This window comes from Castanea sativa, chromosome 12 (assembly GCF_040712315.1).
Source record: "Castanea sativa cultivar Marrone di Chiusa Pesio chromosome 12, ASM4071231v1".
NCBI classification, from domain to species: Eukaryota; Viridiplantae; Streptophyta; class Magnoliopsida; order Fagales; family Fagaceae; genus Castanea; species Castanea sativa.
In genome coordinates this window covers 21,497,272-21,517,237 of record NC_134024.1, presented here as the reverse complement: position 1 = coordinate 21,517,237, position 19,966 = coordinate 21,497,272, and the positions used below count along the sequence as shown (strand labels likewise).

At 42.1% G+C, this 19,966-nt stretch overlaps 1 protein-coding gene across 1 annotated transcript; it reads right to left on the bottom strand.

The window, feature by feature from the left end:
- Positions 1-1,643: 1,643 nt before the first annotated feature.
- On the bottom strand, positions 1,644-7,564 carry LOC142619309 (cellulose synthase-like protein D3). Its single transcript, XM_075792371.1, has 4 exons — positions 7,239-7,564; positions 5,697-6,603; positions 3,908-4,715; positions 1,644-3,743 (listed from the first exon to the last, which is right to left on the bottom strand). The coding sequence occupies exons 2-4, from the start codon at positions 6,569-6,571 to the stop codon at positions 1,986-1,988; spliced, it is 3,441 nt and encodes a 1,146-aa protein (XP_075648486.1). The 5' UTR covers positions 6,572-6,603; positions 7,239-7,564; the 3' UTR covers positions 1,644-1,985.
- Between the last annotated feature and the right edge of the window lie 12,402 nt (positions 7,565-19,966).

Below are 19,966 nucleotides of genomic sequence, written 5' to 3'. Positions count from 1 at the left end.
ACAGGATAAGTAATGGGGGTGGCCGCTGAGACAAGCGCTCCTAGAAGAATTGCTAATCTGATTAAGGCTGCCATGTTGGTCATTCTCTGCTTGATGGGTGATGAAATCTCTCTTAATATGAAGGGGGTGCGAATGAGTTTGTGACAGATACTGGGGAGGTTAGCTAATCTTTCAGGAAAAAAAGAAAGAGTTTAGCTTGGACATGCCACTGTGCTTGCTTAACAACTGGGTTTCACACTTCCTGCATGCATGTATTGGAGTAGGACTATTTTAAGGGTAGGACTTACATAATAGGTTTTCTTGTTGAAGTTTGTTACCACTTGCCACTACATTTTGGGCTATACAATATAAGGTTTGAAGAATTCCTTTCCAATTTGTGTGAGGTTGAATAGCAGGGCAGAATCACTGTGATTGACTTCAATGATTCTGCCAACTGATCTCGGCAGCCTAACTCCAAAATTTAACGTAATTAGATAGTCATACACTAATTCTCAACTCCAGCTTTGTTCAGTTCCAAGTTCCACTTTTTAATATTTTTCAAGCTTGTTACTCAAAATTGTTTTTACCGAGTGTTGATTTGAAAATAGGTTTTTTTTTAGATTGGTAAATAGTGGGAGAATGAGAGATAAGGTTCAAATCGCAAACATGACATGAGACACTCTTAACTTTCATTTAACTTTTTAACTTATTTATTTGAGAGGTGCTACGTCCACAACATTTTTACAACATTTTCACAACAAATCATAGGTGGTTAGTTATTATTGGTTCAAATTTGAACTTAACACTAAGATTACTTTTTTGCCCCAACAATAACAACCAGTAACAACCTGCCACTTAAGATTTGTTGTAAAAATGTTGTGGACATATCATTTCTCTATTTATTTATATACAACTTTTTAAAACTTCATTATATACTCAACCAACTAAGCAAATAAGTTTTCAACAAAAAATTACATTCAACTCACTAGAATTTTTTGCGGATAGGAAATATATTGCATCCAGGGAAAGAGTATTCTTCTTTATTGCAACTTTTGAATTATAAAACAAAAACAACTTAATACCCAAAAATTTTACTACAAATCAAGTATTTTTTTTGCGCATAGGAAACATATTCTTGTTTCCAGGGGAAGAGTATTCTAGAACTGTATATGATATACCTATTTTAGTGCATTGTTCAAATACCCTAAAACCATTATAGATGAACTAGGGTTTTTTTTTTTTTTCAGCTAGATAATAGTTCGATGGCACTTGTGCAATTTGACAATTAACAATTTAAAATGGTAAAATATGATTAGAGGCAAAGGACCAGTCTAGGAACAACAAAATAAATAATCACGAAGTTAATAAAGCCGAGAGTGTTTATTATTTTCTTTTTCTTTTTTTGGAATTATTAGGTATGGAATAATTTTCATCTTTAGCCCAACTATTCCACTAGAATTATAAGAATATATTCAGAAGCTCACACCAAAAGAGGAGGTTCACTAACACTAAGGCCTACCTCGGGCACAATGATATAATTTTGAGTGGTCAGATTACAAACTGCAATCAAAGCTGACTTCCAGGCTACATCCAAATTTCAGACCAAATGTTTCTGTCCAATCTAGAATTTCCAGATCAGATGACAACAAAAATGCCACCACCAATTTGAAAATTAAAATTTATAAATAAGTAACAAAAGAAGATGAACTTCGAATTATACAGAAGAATGAATTAAATTATCCTAACCCTTGAGGTGAAAATGAGATGTTTAAATTAAGAATCCATATAAGACATCATACAACAATCACAAAATCTGGGAAAACCACAGTTTTTCCCATTCTCTTGCTCCCATCCATCATTAGTCAGATTGCTAAAAGCTCCAAACATTCAAATGGGCTCAAGAAAAAGAACATACCTAGTCCATTCAGATTGCCTTTTTGATAGAGAAATAATTTAATGAAGGAATATTGCTGAACAAATTCGAGTTGACAGGAAAAAATGACCTATCAGGGGAACTGGAATGAGCCTCCAATTTGATCAGTGCTAGAAGGGGGACTGATTGCCACCCAAAGGAGGGATATTGTGATTGCAATGAGTCCTGACCATACAAAAACAATGGTCGGTGTCCTCCCTCTTCGTCCCATCAGCCCTTTGGCGAAAGGGTAGAGATGAGCCAGGACCCAAAAACTGAAGAAAACACCACCTATTAACTTGCTCCACTGTGGTATAGTACTGTATATCGTTCGGCTAAATCCAACAGCAATAGCAATTAAGTTGACCATCATGATTGTGATTGGTGGTATCATCAAGGATGTCCATTTGACTACATAGAGATCAGCATACTCATCATCCACATCATCACCTCCTGATTTTGATGTCAAAGTGAAAGAAATTTCAATCCCAGCAAGGACTTTTAGAAGTCCCTGAAGCACAGCAGCAAGGTGAGCACTAGTCCCTCCAATCAACCAAAACTGCTCATTCCTCCACCATTCCTCTAGCTCAATGCCAGACCATTTAATCTCAAGAATAGCAAGCATACATAGAGTCAAAGTGATAACAAGGAGGTAGACAAGGAAAGTGACATTGAGGGTCTGGACAATGAACTGGCCAGAGAAAAGCGAGAGTGCTGGGAGAAAGCAGTATACAATCAGGAAGATGGAAGTAAAGGGGTAGATGCCAACATTAAGGTATGCTATTCTCTGCAGAAGCTTCATTCTTGGACTGGCAAGAAGGGCATTGTTGCGGGAGAAGAAAATCTCAACTGAACCAGTAGCCCACCGCAGGACCTGATGGAGCCTATCGGTAAGATTGATAGGAGCTGTTCCTCGGAAAGCATCACGCTTGGTCACACAATACACCGATTTCCACCCCCTATTGTGCATCCTATACCCTGTGACCACATCTTCAGTAACTGACCCATAAATCCAACCAACACGTTGTCCCCACTCCGTCTTGTCTTCATACCAACATGAGATAACACTGATTGCCTCCGCAACAGTTGATGCATCAAGAAGCTCACGGGGGATAGTGAGAGCACCAGGTGGGCGTCCATTTTTCACAGCTGGGTGATCTGCAAGAGGACGACCTTGGAACTCTGCCACTGGGATGGAATCAATGAGGAAAGTTGAGTTTCCAAACCTTTTAGGAAGCAAAGAGAGGTTCATCTCTTCATCATCAGAATCACCCATTCTCAGAGATCGGTTCTCTTCTGGGGTGTTTGCAACTGAGGAATGCTTTTTGGTACGGCCAAAGCAGCAACTGCAGCAGCCGGGGTGGTGTTCTTTAGATCTAGGTGGATCAAAACCATAAAGGGCTATCCTTCGAAAGAGGCATCCAGTTCCGACATAGACAGGGCCCATAATCCCATCAAGGGCTCTCATGTTGATATCAAAGAAAACAGTGTTGTGATTGGCATATCGATCAGATGGATCAATCCCCTCAAACCTCTGGGGGAACTGAACATAACAAAGGCGATCACCTCCTCTGTCCATCATGAAGCACATGCCCTCCCTCATAGCTTGGGAGTTGTAGATGTAGTGGTCACAGTCAAGGTTGAGAATGAAAGGGCCATTGGACATAATGGCTGAAGCTCGAACCAGGGCATTCATGGCCCCAGCCTTCTTGTTGTGATCATAGCCTGGACGCTTCTCACGAGACACATAAACAAGAAGCGGGAGACGAATATCAATGTCAGTGACGTCAATAAGCTTGGTATCATCAGCAATTCCGAGTAGTGGTTCATCACTGGGAGGTTTCAACATCACCTGTATCATTTTAAGGGGAAAAGAACTCAGCCTTATTCTGTCTACTTTTGTCCTCTTGTCATTTATTTTCTTAATCTAAGTTATCTAGTCAATAAATAGAGAAAGGGCCAACCAAAAACTGATAGGCCAACTATCAATACAAACTAAAGAGATCATAGAAATACCTGTATTATACCAGCATGGTCTCCTTTGGAGTGCTCAGATGAAGATTGCAACCAAGTCCCTGGCCAATGAGTTCCATCAGCCATCCATGTTGCTTTTGAGATCTTCACACCCTCTACTTGTTCATCGCCCCTGTTCTGTCTCTGAACCTTCATGGCCTTGATTTCCTCCCGAGCATGATAGGCATCTGAACGGCGGCGAATAGAGTCAGGCAAGCCATTGATCCGGACCTTGAACTCATCATACTCACGCTTCACTCGTCTACGATCTTTGACAAAATCTGACTTTACTTTGTTCTTGTAAGGATCCCTCTTCAAACTGAAGTAAGATTCTGGATTCCTGGGCTCAATATCATGTTTACGACAGAATGGAACCCATATATTAGCAAAGCTTGCAGCTTCGGCCATGGCCTCAAAGGTTAGAAGTGCACCTCCATCGTCAGAAACATAGCAAGCAAGCTTTTCAACTGGATAATCAGCTGCAAGAATAGATAAGATAGTGTTTGCAGTGACCAGTGGTGGTTCTTTCTCTGGATCTGCAGTAGAGACAAAGATATCTACGCCTGGGAGATCAGATTTTCCAGTGGGGTTGCTGGGACTAGGTGTTTCAAATTTGTCCTTTAAAACATTAAGATCTGTAGCACGATTGATTGGGCAGAGTTTGGGAAGTTGATCAAGCAGCCAAGAAAAAGCAAACCATATCTCACAAACTACAGACATTCCCCATAGCCACATTGCATCATTGTTGGGGTGGTTGATCCTCCACATCAAAAACAATGCAAGAACAGCCATACGAATGACAATTAGAAGCCTGCATACCAATGCAAAATAAAGCAAAAGGCATTGATCAGTCTGAGGATGAAGGAAATGACAAAAGGAACTTATCAAATAAATTCTACAGAAAACTCAGAAAGATGTCTTTTTTTAAGGCCCTTAATTATGGCCTACATTTAACATTATATATTACAGGAACTAGGCTGTTGGTTCAAGAATATTTAAGTGATAAAGCACGTTATAAATAGATCCATATTAAGAGGGGATCTAAACAGTTCATAGACATAAGATGTAGTTCTTTTTTTTTTAAGACTAGTTATTTAGACTTCACTAGCAATAGACCAAATTAAAGTTGATTTCAATAGGGCACCAATGCAAATAAAAATAGAAAAAATAAAAGGATAAGATACTCAGGCAACTTTAACTTGTATATACTTCCTTCAACCATTTTTTTTATTTATCATGAAGGTCCAATTTGCAAAGATAAACATGGAAAATCAAAAGTTACATTATCAGCAACTGATTTGCATAGATGAACCAAAAAATAAATATCAGTGTATCCATTGAAATAAATACTTTCACCAACTATTATCCTCAAAATATGATAGTATGAGACTATCATGGCTTGACTAGGATGGTTGGACATGATCTTCTACACACAAGGATAGCATGAGAGAAATAATTTATACATGCACACACACACATGCTTGATCTAGGAATCACAAAGCTGATAGTTTTAGTAGTTTAACATCATATTATACTTCAAATTGGGGACGTGTCCGCACATGCGCAAGGCATGTGTGCATGCATGTCCTTGTATGCCTTCTCGTTAACATTCACTACTTATACATGATTGGACGATATGAAAATGTTGCAGGATGTCAGTTGAAAATTTGACAAACATCCTTTTATATAGAAGAATTCTCCCATTATAAGAAATAAGATCTAAAGGAGAATAACAACAGCATCAACAATCAAGAAACAGACAGCATCAACAATCAAGAAACAGAGACCATACCTATATGGGCTGATAATGGCAGCAGGTATCTTCAATTTCCGTGTAAGTGGCCTCCACGGTTTGTTCATCAACTCCGTTGGCTCAGTAGTTTCATCATCTTTCCCATTTTCAAAACCCCCATCCTTTGGCCATATGGCATTCCCATATCCATAAGTCCCCCTGGTTTCAAACAGCCACCGATTGTGATCAAAGTCCCCAGTTTGACTCCTCATCAACACCGACTTTGTTGACTTCATCAACGACAACCTCCTCTCCATTTTTGACATCCCATTTGGCGGAGGAAGGGGAAGTGGCCGCCCACTACTATCCACAGCTCCTTCATCCAAATCAGTGTTCTTATAAGGCTCCTTACACCCTGGACAAATCCCACCCCCAGTTTTCACTGCATCAATATAACAGTCCCGACATATTTTGAAATCACACTCACAAGGAAGAATGTCCGAGCCACGCTCATCACTCATCACATTTGCATCACACCCAGGAATTGCACATGAAGAGCCTTTTGCACCAGCCATCTGGGGATGGCTTGTATCAGACTCAATCACCTTGTCCATGAGATGAGCTCTAGTAACACTATTAAACCCACCTGTAAAGAGTGAATTCGACACATATTGTTCTTCAACCTTTTGCGATATCATTGGATCCATAGGCTGGTTATCAGGGGTTGGCGGTATATGTACTGTATAGTTCATGAATTCACCACTCCCAAGCTCACTATCAAGATCATCCCTGGAGTAGCTGATGTAACGACCGGAGGGAGTTCTCCGGCCAAAGGTCACAGTTGGAGGCAATGGAGGCTTGTTAAGAGATTCAGAAACCGCATCAGAAGACGTCGATAGATTTGATCTACTCATGTGAAAGGACTTGGACGCCATAGTCAAACACTAACTGCAACTATCCCAAGTTCCTGTTGTTTCAGAAACACAACAAATTCATCAGCATAGTTTCAATTCACCACAACAAAACCCACGACCAGATCTTAAATATGCCTTAATTGAAACAAAAATTCAAAGTGAAATTTTTTTTTTTTGTTGTTCTACATTTTTATTCCCGCAACCAAACAGACCAATTTTAGCGGTACAAAACCTTTGACACAGTTTACACTACGTCAAAATCTTAAGACAAAAAAAAAAATCCGAAAAATGTGGTAAAGCAACAGATCATCTTCTAATCTCTAAAATCTCTGTTTGGTTCCAAAATATTTCAAAAAAAAAAAAACGACTACGAAGTACTACTACATGAGATCCAATTTTCTTTTCTTTTTTTCCTCCTAAAAATCTGAAAAAAAAAAAAAAATCCAAATACTCAGCAACCAAACAGACCATAAGACAAGATCACCAGTTCAAAATCCTCAAACTAAGTAAAAAAAAACACTCAGAAATCTAAGATCCAAAAGAATTCTCATCTCATTTTCTGAGCAACCAAACAGACCATAACAACACTATCTCAGTACTACTACTACATTTTTTTTTTTTTGAGCTGAAAAAAGAAAAAGAAAATAGATCACAGAGCATTGAAAGGGAAAGAGAAAAGGGGGTGTACCTTGTTGTGTGTAAAACTCCTTTCCGAGACTATTAGGCAAAATGAAGGGAAAAAAAAAATGCAGTGGGTTTTTATGAAAACGAAGAGACTATAATATAATAGTTCAAAACTTTGAAGCAATCTATAGGTAGTAGTATAGAAGAACTGTTCAAACAGGGTGACTTGTTCTACAACAAGCAGAACAGGCCTTTAATTCCATAATAATTCCAAAGACTCCTTCGTATTTGTCACAGACACGAGCTTAAAAACACAACACAGATAGAGAGACTTGGTAATAGAGAGAAAGAGAAAGAGACAGAGAGAGAGAGAAGAGAAAAAGAGTGTTTGGGGACTTGGTATTTGGTCGTGGGAAAAACTATATGGGCACTAATAGGCCATGATTGAAGGGAACATTGTTTTCTTTTTTTTTATTTATTATATTATATATTATATTTGATTTTGATATTCTTACTATATATGTTTTTTTTATTGTAGAAAGAGAAGGTTCTGAGATTTGATTTGAGGTAAAAGAAAATATGTTGTGCTGTGTATATGTTTGGGTTTGGGTTTGTGTTTGCGTATCGCCGGCTTCTTATTGGACCGCTGGTTCGTACGTGTTTTTTGTGTGTTTTTTAAGGTTAAGACTTAAGAGGAGAGTGTTACAGTTTTGGTTTTTTTTTTTTTTTTTTTTGGTTTAGGGTTGGGGTTTAGGACAAGACTGGAGTTAAAATAGGCTTTGTGTTTTTTTATTCACCGAAAAGCGAAGTAACTTAATTTTAAAGTCATGAAAAAAGGGTTCTATGTTTTGGATAAGATACGTATTATGTTTACAATATTTTTACAATATTTTCATAAAAAATTATACGTGGTAAATTGTTATTGGTTTTAATTTTAACCTACTACTAAAATTATCTTTTTGTCCATCAATTACAAATCGTAACAACCTATCACTTCAAATTTATTATGAAAGTGTTATACAAATGTTGTGGATATATCATTTGTCTTTAGATAATCGACTCGACTTATGGAACAATTAGTCTAGATTCTTTTTCCTTTTAACAAAATTTTCACCATTGACGAGGTGGCAAGTTGTAAATGACGAATAAAAATAATAAAACGATGCCAATAGTAAGCTCAAATGATAATTAATAGCGACTTAATAACTTTATAATTGTGAAATTTATTGTAAAAATATTGTGTATACCGCATTTTTTCTTATGGAAATGATCTTGAATTATTTTTTTTCTTTTTTTCTTTCTTTCTTTCTCATTTTGGGGAATTTTTTGGGTTAAAAAAGTGAAGTGAATTTTTATGATATTTTTGAACAAATTGTGTCACAAATTAGGGAGATTTGATAATAATATATTTACAGGCCTTCAACTTTGGAAAGAATGACCATGGTTATTTTTCTTTCCAATTTAGAGTTTAATTATTTAATAACTGATTCATTTATCTTTTAATTAGTACAAAGGTTTTTTTTTAATCTAATTAGTACACTGTGATTTTTTTCTTTTTATAAAAGTACACTATGAATTTTTTTTTTTTAGGGGGTACACTATGATTTATTGTTTTGTAAATTGGGTGTTTTGAGAATGAGTCATAAGTATTAAGTATTAAGTATTGATATCTTCGTTGGGATGATTATCCAAAATAATAGTCCAAGAGAAGACAATCAGACACGACCATTTCTAATATTGATGTCGTAGGAGTAAGTAGTATATAACATAAGAGCAAGAATTTGAATTATCCAGCTTAAAATTGACCTTTTATTTATCATTAATTAATAAGACTTGTTACAATTCAGACTAATGTAACAAAGCGTGTATACTTAGCTGTTGTTGTGTGTAAAATGTGAATACGCGTTGACGTGTCAACACGCTAGTTGTTATTGTGCTGTATAGCATGCCTTTTTGCCTTTTTCACATTAGGCGAGTTCGTTCAGACTAAATTACCATAAATATGTTTTTTTTTTTTCTTCTTTCTTTTTTAAGAAAAAATATTAGGTATGTATACATAAAAAAATAAATAGATCAATTCTATAAGTTGTATTATAATTAATTTGTGCTCGGTTGTCCACACGTTTCTTTGAGATTACAAAAGTGCCAATCTCTCCTAGGTATCCACTTTCTGTTGGCTCGTGTATAAACCACATTTTTTCTTTTCTTTTCTTGTTTCTTAGATATATATAATCTACTAATGGCATCTATCTATTATATAAGAGAGATATTTAAGATCTGTTTGGAATCTGCTTATTTTGCTGAAGCTGAAAACTTTTTGTTGAAAATATTGTAAATAAATGTAAAAATTAGTTAAAATAGTACAGTGAGACCCATGAATAATATCAAAAAGTACAGTGGAGCCATGAATAGTAGTAAAAATAAACTGAATAGTAAAATAAGCTGGCAAAATTAATCAGACACTTAATATATGAAATAATTATTACTAGTGTACACTATAATCTAGTCTAGTATTTAGGGTTTTTTTAACATAAAATGTAGGTATAGTTCCTTAATTGTAGATGTATTACACATTAGTTTTTCCAATTTAATATAAATGTGTGATTCTATTAACCAATGAAACACAAATAGTATTATCTTTTAATTGAGGAATCTGATATACAAAACTAAAGAATGTAGACTTAAGTTTTATTTATGTTTTTTCTATGACAATTGTAAGTGCACAATTGCACCTGGACCCAAAGACAATCACGGGCTCAGGCCCAATAAGCCTTAAACAATAAAATTTGTAGAGCGTGGGCTTGAAACCTAGGTTTGAAGTACTGGGAGCTCGATAACAGGCTTTTATAAACAAATAAAGGTAAACAACGAACAATAATTGCAATGGATATCCTCGAACTCGAGCCGAAGACTACTTCTTTATTATTTCTACTTCTTCCTTAAAGATTACACTTTCTCAATTTCTTTCTTAGCTACCGCCCCCCTTTTCTTTGGCCTTTACCCCCCTTTTATCTTCACACTTACGATACTTTTTGAACGGTGACTAGAAGTTTCCATTTGTTCGGGCGTCACCTCACGTTAATGCGGCGGGAAATAGGTGCGAGCGCTTTAATGCGGAGGTGGCGACCTTTACCCTTGATATTTTCTTTAATACTAGTGCATCTCAGAAGATTCGGGATGTCCCTTTTAACCACTATTCTTTCCCGAGTTGTGCCTTGACCTTTATACTGAAATCTTGAATTCTCTAGGATCTGTCCGAGGTGAAACTCTCTCTCGGCGATATCCTCGGACCCTCGGCGTATGTGCCAACTCATAGAGTTTAATCTGGAGCGAGTCGGCCTCCATGTTACGGCCCCAAAAGGCCCATATGCCCACTTGGGCCCTTTTACTCCCCACAATAGCCCCTCAAAACTCTATTTTTTCATCATCCGAGGAGAAAAATAGGGTTTTGATCCAACGAACACTTCCTCCACACTTTTTGCAAATAACCACACGTGTGAAAACCGTTTCGCGTTCCGGAGGGTGACACTTGGCGGTTTTATTTTCAAAAACGCGCGCATTTATTACTGTAAGTTATACCTTGTCCCCCACGTTCAACGGTGAGATGAGCATCCAACGGTCCTTATTATCCCATGAAAATTTGGGCGGGACAAATATAATTTCGAGGCCGCTTCTCGCACGTCGTGACACTTCAAGAATCTGCGCCTTCATTTATTTCTCCAGAGACTAATCCCATCAAAACATCAGAAATCACCTTTTGTCTACACAACTCCGTGGAAACTCGCATGACTTCAAGTCTGTAAGTTCTTATTCCTTTTTTTCTCTTAACCCTTTATCCTCGGACCCTGTCCTCGGCTCTCCTTATAATCATTCCCCCTTTTAGAATTTAGCCTTTCGTTCATATTTGATGGGAAAATTCAAGTGTCTAGTTGATACCGCCTCTGGAATGGAAGGCTTCAGAGCTAAGTATCACATTCCCGGCGATGTAGGTTTAAAATATTGTCCGGCAGAAGCCGTGGCCGGCTCTAGAAAGGAGGGAGAGGTTATCATCCCAATGATAGCCTTTGTAGAGGGTGGGATGACCCTCCCAATGAAGCCTGTAACTAGGGAGTACCTTCGTAACCACCAGTTGTGTCCCGATCAGTGCCTCCCAAACGTTTTTAGAGTTTTGGGTAGCGTCGATACTCTAAACGAGCAAATGGGTCTAAACCTCACCTGGCACGATGTCGTCTTTCTGTACGAGTCCCATAAACTCTCCAACGTAGGTTACTACATTAAATCCCGCTCCAGCATCGTTAGGCTAATCTCCTGCCTTGAATCCAACAAAGGCATGAAGGATGACTACGATCGTCTACGGGAGCGGCACAACCCGGCCTCCATTGCCCGATTGAGTGGGGAGATCCAGGTGCGACACCATAGGATTAACCTCCCCCCCCCCCCGCACAAACTCCTCTAATACTCACAAAAATGCGCATTCACATGTATTCACGTTTATTTAGGTTTATTATATGTTGTGTGAATCTGACTATGTTCGTTTGATTTGGTGTCTTCCTTTGCAGATAAGTAACACGTGCACCCACGCTTAAGCCACTGCAACGTTGCAGATCTCAACCGAAGTCTTGTGCTCAGGGTGTTTGTCGGCGAGGACCTACTGACTCGGGCTGCTCATCGATTCTAGGGTACACTCTCATTTCTTCGGACTTCCGGGGAGATAGAAAACGCCATAGTCGCCCGGTGGCCGAAGGCGAAGGAAGATAAACGTAGCCCGGCCCCACTTTTGGACGACCACGATCTCACCGACGCCCACTCACACCGTTTTATACACACGGCCCGTAGCGGCAATTCCCCTCGCCGTGCACTCTCGGGCAACCGTTGTTCCGAGAAGAGCGAGGTGTCTTCTTCACACACGCTAGACGAGGAGATAGAATAGTTCCAAGCTTGAAGACAGAAAGACCTCGAGGGAACCCGGTTCGTCGTACTCTACGACGAGGAAGAAGAAGCCACGAGGCTTACGGAATTGTAGGGGTTAGTCGTTGCCCAACCGGAAGGGACGAATCCGAAGAGGATATGGACGGATGAAGGGTCTCCTTAACCAATAGAGGCTGCGAAGGTTGTTGAGAGAAAGACGGGGGGTCCCAAGCTCTTCCATCTTTGCCACCTCCACTCCTCCGGTGAGCCAAAACTTCCAGCCGAGGATCCCAAAAAGAAAAGAAAGGGGAGGCCGAGGGGGAAGAAGCGCAAGGACCCCGAGAAACCACGACAACAACCCCCACCGGTTCGACGGCGAAGGCCGGATAAAGGCAAGGGTAGGGCCCGCTCGGTTGAAAGCGGGAAACCGGGGGACGTGGCCGAAGTGCGCCGAGCACCGGCCACACTGTCCCCCAACTTAAGGCCCGGACGGTGCACCCATCTCTTGCCAATCCGGTATAAGGGCGGTTCAACAAGGCCATGCCCACCACTGGCCGAAGTGTTGGAGCGCCCTCGCTCACGCCCAGGACATGAAAACCTTGGAAAAATGAGCCGGCCACAACTATTCCTCTCTTTAAAAAAGGATTTAGCGGGTAAGTTTAACCACTTTTAGGAAGATTCCATTTTTAACAATATCGGATTATTCATAAGTGTCTTGCTATATCGACTTCCTCGCACTTTATTGCGGGCCATTCGGGAAGTCTTCGTGGCCGAGAAATTTATAGAAGACACTCGAAAGAAGGCGGAGGCGAGCTTGAAATCGAGCCGGAGGCGAAGTCCTTGGGCACGGCCACTTGCGAAAATGAGAAGCTTACCTCGGAGGTGGTTGAGCTAAAGAGAGAGAAAAATGGGGCCGAGGCGAACACAGAAGACCATGAAGACCCGGATAAGAGCGGCGCAAGCTTCTTCGTGAAAAGATGACGAGCTCTCCCAAGCCCAAAGGGAGCGCTCGGATTTGGAGAAGGAACTTGCGCGAATGAAGGAGGAAGCCGGCGCATTCCATCGTTCTCTAGAAGCCGCCAAGCAGGCGAGTTATGAGGAAGGGGTAGCGGTCACCGAGGAGCAGGCGACGAAGCCTTTGCGGCCTTGTGCGGGAGTGCGTCAAAAGGTGCAGGGGAAGCTCGAACGTAGCAAGAGTTCCTCTATCCTCGGATGCGAGGAAGTCAGAGAATGTTCGACTTCCCCGGAGATACAAAAGATTGAAGAGGCTCCTGCTGCTACTCCTACCCCTGAAACAACTCTCCCTGCTCTTCCTCCCATGGTCCCAAAGCTAATTCCAGATCCTACAGAACCTTCGGGTTCCAGTAAAGAAAAGGAAGGAGACGGGGATGCCGAGAAGGACCTGAGCCAGAATGTGGAGTCCAACGTCCCTCCAACAAAGGCAGCAGACAAAGGAAAGCAAGTCTTTGTCTCCCTTTGAGTGGAGTTGAGAAGAGCCCAGAGGCCACCAGCACTTCTCAGCAAGACCCCCCTCCAAAAGCTTAGGACCTAGCTTAGGACTTCTCTTTTTCCATATTTGAATTAAATATGTAATGTATATTTGAATGATTAATGAAGAACAATTTCATTTGATTCTTACCTATGTTGCATCCATTTTACTTTATTCTTTTTGTATTTGTCATAAAGATTGCCATTAGTACATCGTCAAAAAGGGACAGAACAAACAAATCTAACTTCAAGTATTACACAATCATAACCTCCACGCAGTCATTCGCATGTTTTAGTATTAATGACTTAACAACAGATGACATGGTTGAGATATTTTAAACAATGCCTTGGTAAAAAAAAAAAGACCTCATATAATGGTTAAACCCTTATAATGTGTGGTTTTGTTTTTAGTAGGATGTAAGATCCAAGGACCATTCCTTACATAAATTTGCTTAACACTTAAAGATATAGAACTTTAAGATCCGATCTAACAAACAGTAAGGCACTAATTTCCAGACGCAATAAGAAATTAACTTTAATCAAGTTTGCAGTCCGAGAACAAGACTTAACCAAGTTTTTGTTTGATTATTTAGATCAGTAACTTCAAATGTTAATTTTCCCAAAGTAGGAGGTCCGAGGACCCGGCATAACTAAGGTTCTGTTTAACAAACGACAAGACATCAATTTCCACAAGGTTTGTGATCCGAGGACTACACTTAACCAAATTTCTGTTTGATTCTTAAGGATTGTAACTTCAAATGTTAATTTTCCCAAAGTAGGAGGTCCGAGGACCCGGCATAACTAAGGTTCTGTTTAACAAGTGACAAGATATCAATTTCCACAAGGTTTCTGGTCCGAGGACGACACTTAACCAAGTTTCTGTTTGATTCTTCAGGATTGTAACTTCAAATGTTAATTTTCCCAAAGTAGGAGGTCCGAGGACCCGGCATAACTAAGGTTCTGTTTAACAAGTGACAAGATATCAATTTCCACAAGGTTTGTGGTCCGAGGATGACACTTAACCAAGTTTCTGTTTGATTCTTAAGGATTGTAACTTCAAATGTTAATTTTCCCAAAGTAGGAGGTCTGAGGACCCGGCATAACTAAGGTTCTATTTAACAAGTGACAAGATATCAATTTCCACAAGGTTTGTGGTCCGAGGACGACACTTAACCAAGTTTTTGTTTGATTCTTAAAAGTAGTAACTGCATGCGTCAGAGGTACTCATAACTTTGAAATGTTAACTGACAAAAGCACATTTTATTAATAATAATACCTTCTAAGATTATTTACATTCCATGGGCGTGGTACAATTCTTTCATCTAGGTCAGCTAGCCGATATGACCCTATGTCTGCTACTGAAACAATGCGATAGGGGCCTTCCCAATTGGGTCCTAGCTTACCCCAAGCTGGGTTCTTAGAGGTGCCCACAACTTTTCTTAGCACAAGATCGCCAGGTGCAAGTGGCCTTAGCTTCACGTGGGCATCATATCCTCGTTTTAGCTTCTGTTGATAATAAGTCATTTGGACCATAGCTGCCTCACGCCGTTCCTCAAGTAAATCAAGACCTTTCTCTAGGAGTCCCTTGTTATTCTCTGGGCTAAAAGAGCTCGTCTTTAGGGTAGGAAAATCAGATTCCAGAGGTATCATCGCCTCGGCTCCATAAGTCATAGAGAATGGCGTTTCTCCAGTGGACCTGCGCGGTGTGGTCCGATACGTCCACAGAACATGAGGGAGCTCTTCTACCCATCTGCCTTTCGCATCGTCCAACCTCTTCTTGAACCCGTTGACTATGACCTTGTTAATGGCCTCGGCTTTTCCATTTCCCTAAGGATAAGCTGGGGTGGAGTACCTATTTATGATACCCATGTCACCGCAATACTTCCTGAAAGCTTTGCTGTCAAATTGGACACCATTATCTGATATAAGTGTATGTGGTATTCCAAATCTAGTGACGATGTTCTTCCACACAAACTTCTTGGAATCAACATCTCTAATGTTTGCCAAGGGCTCCGCCTCGACCCATTTAGTAAAGTAATCTGTTCCTACAAGCAGCCATCTTTTGTTACCTACTGCCCTTGAAAATGGCCCCACTATGTCCAATCCCCACTGTGCGAAGGGCCAAGGACTGGAAAAGGGGTTAAGAACTCCTCCAGGTTGATGGATGTTAGGGGCGAACCTCTGGCATTGATCACATTTCCTAGCGTAGTCTTGAGCCTCCCTTTACATATTGGGCCACCAATAACCCTGAGTTAGAGCTCTGTGGGCCAAGGACCTTCCCCCAGTGTGGCTGCCACAAATCCCTTCATGCAGTTCTTCCAGAAGTGCTTCCATTGAGTCAGGGTGCACACACAGCAAGTACGGTCCTGAAAAGAATCGTTCATACAGTTTCTGATCCTCGGACAACCAGAAGCGTGGCGCCTTTCGACGTATCTTATCTGCTTCCGATTTTTCCTCGGGAAGGATGTCATTCTTAAGAAAAGACACGACCGGGTCAATCTAACTAGGTCCAAGCCTTACTAGATGGATGCGAGCCACATTGATGGGGGTAAGAGTTGGCTTTAGCAAATCCTCCACAAGGATAATCCTGGGCAAACCCTGAGCCGAAGATGTTGCCAATGTGGCTAAAGAGTCTGCATGGGTGTTTCCACTCCTAGGAATGTGAGCTAAGGCAAAGGAGTCAAATTTGGCTACGACGTCAATGGGCCAAATATTCCTACATTCTCGGGGTCTCTAGCCTCCATGGTCCCCATGACTTGGCCGACCACTAACCGAGAGTCCGAGAACACATGGATTGCCCTTCCACCCATCCTACGTACCATCCTGCATGCCTACCCAGATCGCTTCATACTCGGCCTCATTGTTAGTAGCCGAGAAGGCCAATCTTAAAGATTTTTCGAAGACAATTCCTTCAGGGGACATTAGAACAAGTCCAACACCAGTACCCTCTCTCGATTAGCAGCCCCATCCACATACACTTTCCAAGCCGAGGGCATCGCGGCCGTAATCACTCCAACCGATTTTCCATCCATGTGTGCTTCTTTTACAGTTTCTTCTAGCAATGGTTCAGCAAACTCGCCACCAAGTCAGCGAGGACTCCGACCCTTCACCGAGGTGCGAGGCTTGTATTTAACGTCAAAAGCCCCCGAGATGGTCCCCACTTTGCTATCTGCCGAGTAGTCGGCACTACGCAGCACCGCCTTGAAGGAAATTGGTCGGACAACCACAAGCAAGGGACTCCGGAAATAATGAGGAAGCTTTCGCGTGGCATGAACTACGGCCGGTAAAGTGCTTTCTCCAAGGGTAGATAACGCACCTCGGCATCGTTTAAAGATTTGCTAACGTAGTATACCGGCCTTTGCACCCCGTCATCATTCCTTATAAGGACCAGCGCTGACCGCATGGACAAACACGCCAAATAAGCAAATAAGACCTCGTCCGCCGGACGAGACAAAATGGGCGCCGAGAAAGATATTGCTTCAGTTGTTAAAAAGCTAACGCGCAGTCCTCGGTCCATTGGAACCATTTCCATTTGTTCAACAACCGAAAGAAAGGACGACATCGGTCACTCGACCGAGATATAAATCTGTCAAGGCGGCAATCATTCCGGTTAATTTATGGACTTCTTTTGGGTTCCGAAGGAGGCCGCAAGTCCCGAATAGCCTTAACTCCGTGTTCGGGTTTACCTCTATGCCTCTATGAGTGATCATGTACCCCAAAAATTTTCCGTACCCAACGCCGAAAGAGCATTTTAAGGCGTTAAGGCGCAACTTATACTTTCTTACCCTGAAGATGTCACTGTGTCTCTCACGTGCGAGGGTATTGTTTTGCTCTTCACCACCATATCATCCACATATACTTCAACGGTCTTCCCGCAAGGTTGTTGTTCAAACATTCTAGTCATCATCCTTTGGTAGGTAGCCCCCAGTATTCTTCAAACCAAATGGCATGACCTTATAATGATAATTCCCGTTGGAGTAATGAAAGCGTCTTCTCTTGATCCTCCAATGCCAAGTGGAATCTGGTGATACCCCGGAAGGCGTCCGAATACTCATCTTGGATGTCCGACAGAAGCATCCACCGCCTGATCAATACGAGGCATTGGGAACGAATCCTTGGGGCAGGCCTTGTTCGGACCGCAAAGTCCACACATACCCTCCATGTCCCATTCTTCTTTTTAACAACAACAAGATGGGGCCAACCACTCGGGGTAGAAAACTTCTTTGATAGCCCCAACCCTCTTCGAGTTTAAGAACCTCTTCCTTCACAGCCTCAGAATGTTCTCTAGAAGATCGCCGAGGTGGCCGCCTTTCGAACAATAGCCGGGTTGACATTTAAATGATGACAAATGAAGCTCGATCAACGCCCTGAGCTTCATAAGGATCCCACGCAAAAACATCAATATTGTCCTTCAAAAATTCTAACAATTCCATCTTCTTCTTGGTGTGGCAAAAGTATACCGACTTGAAAGAACCTCTCGGGTCTTCTGGCCATCGGAAACTTTTCTAACTCCTCACAATGTGTCTCCTCTCTCCGTCACCATTCCAATGAATCAGAGCTATTAACTCGCTATAAGTCTTTGGTGATTAAAGCCGAAGGCTCGGCTTCTGTCCGATGCGCACGTCGCCGATATGCACCGCCCGGCTACCGATCGGGTCGCCGAGGATTTCCTCAACACATTCCCCCCCCAGGGGAATTTAACTTTAACATGCAAGGTAGAGGAGACAAACCTCCAAGCGCGTGCGGCCCAAAGGCCTGGCGAGGATGGCTGTATATGGAGAGTACGCGTCAACCACAATAAAGTCCACCTCAACCGTTTCTGAGCCGGATTGAACGGGCAAACGGATCTGTCCCTTCGGCACAACGGCTCTCCCTTCAAAGCTTATAAGCGGCGAATCATACGGAGTAAGATCTTCCAACTTCAACCTTAACCCCTTAAATAGATCAGGGTACATGATATCTGCACCGCTGCCCTGATCTATCATCACCCTCCTCACATCGTAATTCCCTATCCTAAGCGTAACTACAAGAGCATCGTCGTCATGGGGATGGGCCCCTACCTTATCCTCGTCGGAGAATCCTAAGACGGGCAAAGTGCCCTTCATCCTCTTCGGCCTGCTGCCCACATCCTCGGCCTGAGAATGGGAAACCGCCATCACCCTAGTGGGACCTGAGCCGGTCCTACCAGGTGCAGCGAAAATAACATTGATTGTTCCCAATGCCGGCCGAGACGAATTGTTCCTCTGATTGTTTGAGCCTGACTAGCTGCCCCGACCTCGCAGGTCGACACAAGTGCCGGCGCTTCAGTTTTCCTTCACCGACAAGCTGCTCCAAATGGTTCCAAAGGGTCCGACAGGTTCTCGCAGTGGCCCACATCCCGATGGTACCGACAAAAAGGTTCGGATTCCTCTTCGGGGCAGGTCTCCCCGACATCTTACCAGCCACTTGAAAAAGGGCTCCTTGCGAACTTTTCTAACAACCGATGCACCGGTTCTCGAACACAAGTGCTCACGGCTCGAGGTGCCGCCGAGCCGACTACCCAACGTAATCTCTCCTCGGCCTGTTGTTGTGGTACCTGTCCGACCTGAAATCCCTTCTCTCCTGTGGGATAACCTTCTCCTTTCCCTTACCTTGCTGTTGGTCTTCCTCCACTCTCTTATACTCGTCAATACGGTCCATGAGGCGACGTACACTACGGACGGGCTTTTTAGTCAAAGACTTTCTCAAGTCGTGATCAGTAGGAAGGCCTACCTTAAAGGTATTAAGTCCCACCTCATCAAAGTCACCATCTATTTCATTAAACATCTCCCGTATACGGCCGGAGTATGCTTTCAACGTCTCCCCTTCCCTCATGGTCATGGATAACAGCGAGTCCAATGGCCGAGGTACTCTGCTACACGTAATGAACCGCGAAGTGAATGCTCTAGTAAGCTCCCCAAACGAACCTATGGACCCCGATTTAAGGCCGTTGAACCACCTCATAGCAACAAGTCCCAAGCTAGAGGGGAAAACTTTACACATCAGGGTCTCGTTGTGAGAGTGCACCGCCATCCTCTGGTTAAAGTGACTCACGTGCTCCACCGGATCAGTCCGGCCATTGTAGATGGTAAAAGTGGGCTGGGTAAACCTTCTAGGAAGCCTTCATTTCTCAATCCTCCGTGTAAACGGAGATTTGGAGAGTTGGTGCAACGCCCTACTCATAGCATCGTTGCCTAAGCCCCTAGAACGAAGCTTCTTACGTCCTGTGGGCCATCGTCCTCCTCACCGAGGACGTTGCACCGGTGGGGGAGCGCGACCTTGAGCCGTAGCCACCTCCCTATCCTCCTCCGAGGAAGAATTAGACGAGGACGGTGAAAACCTACGTTTAGCACGGCACAACTTCCTCTTCAAACGATT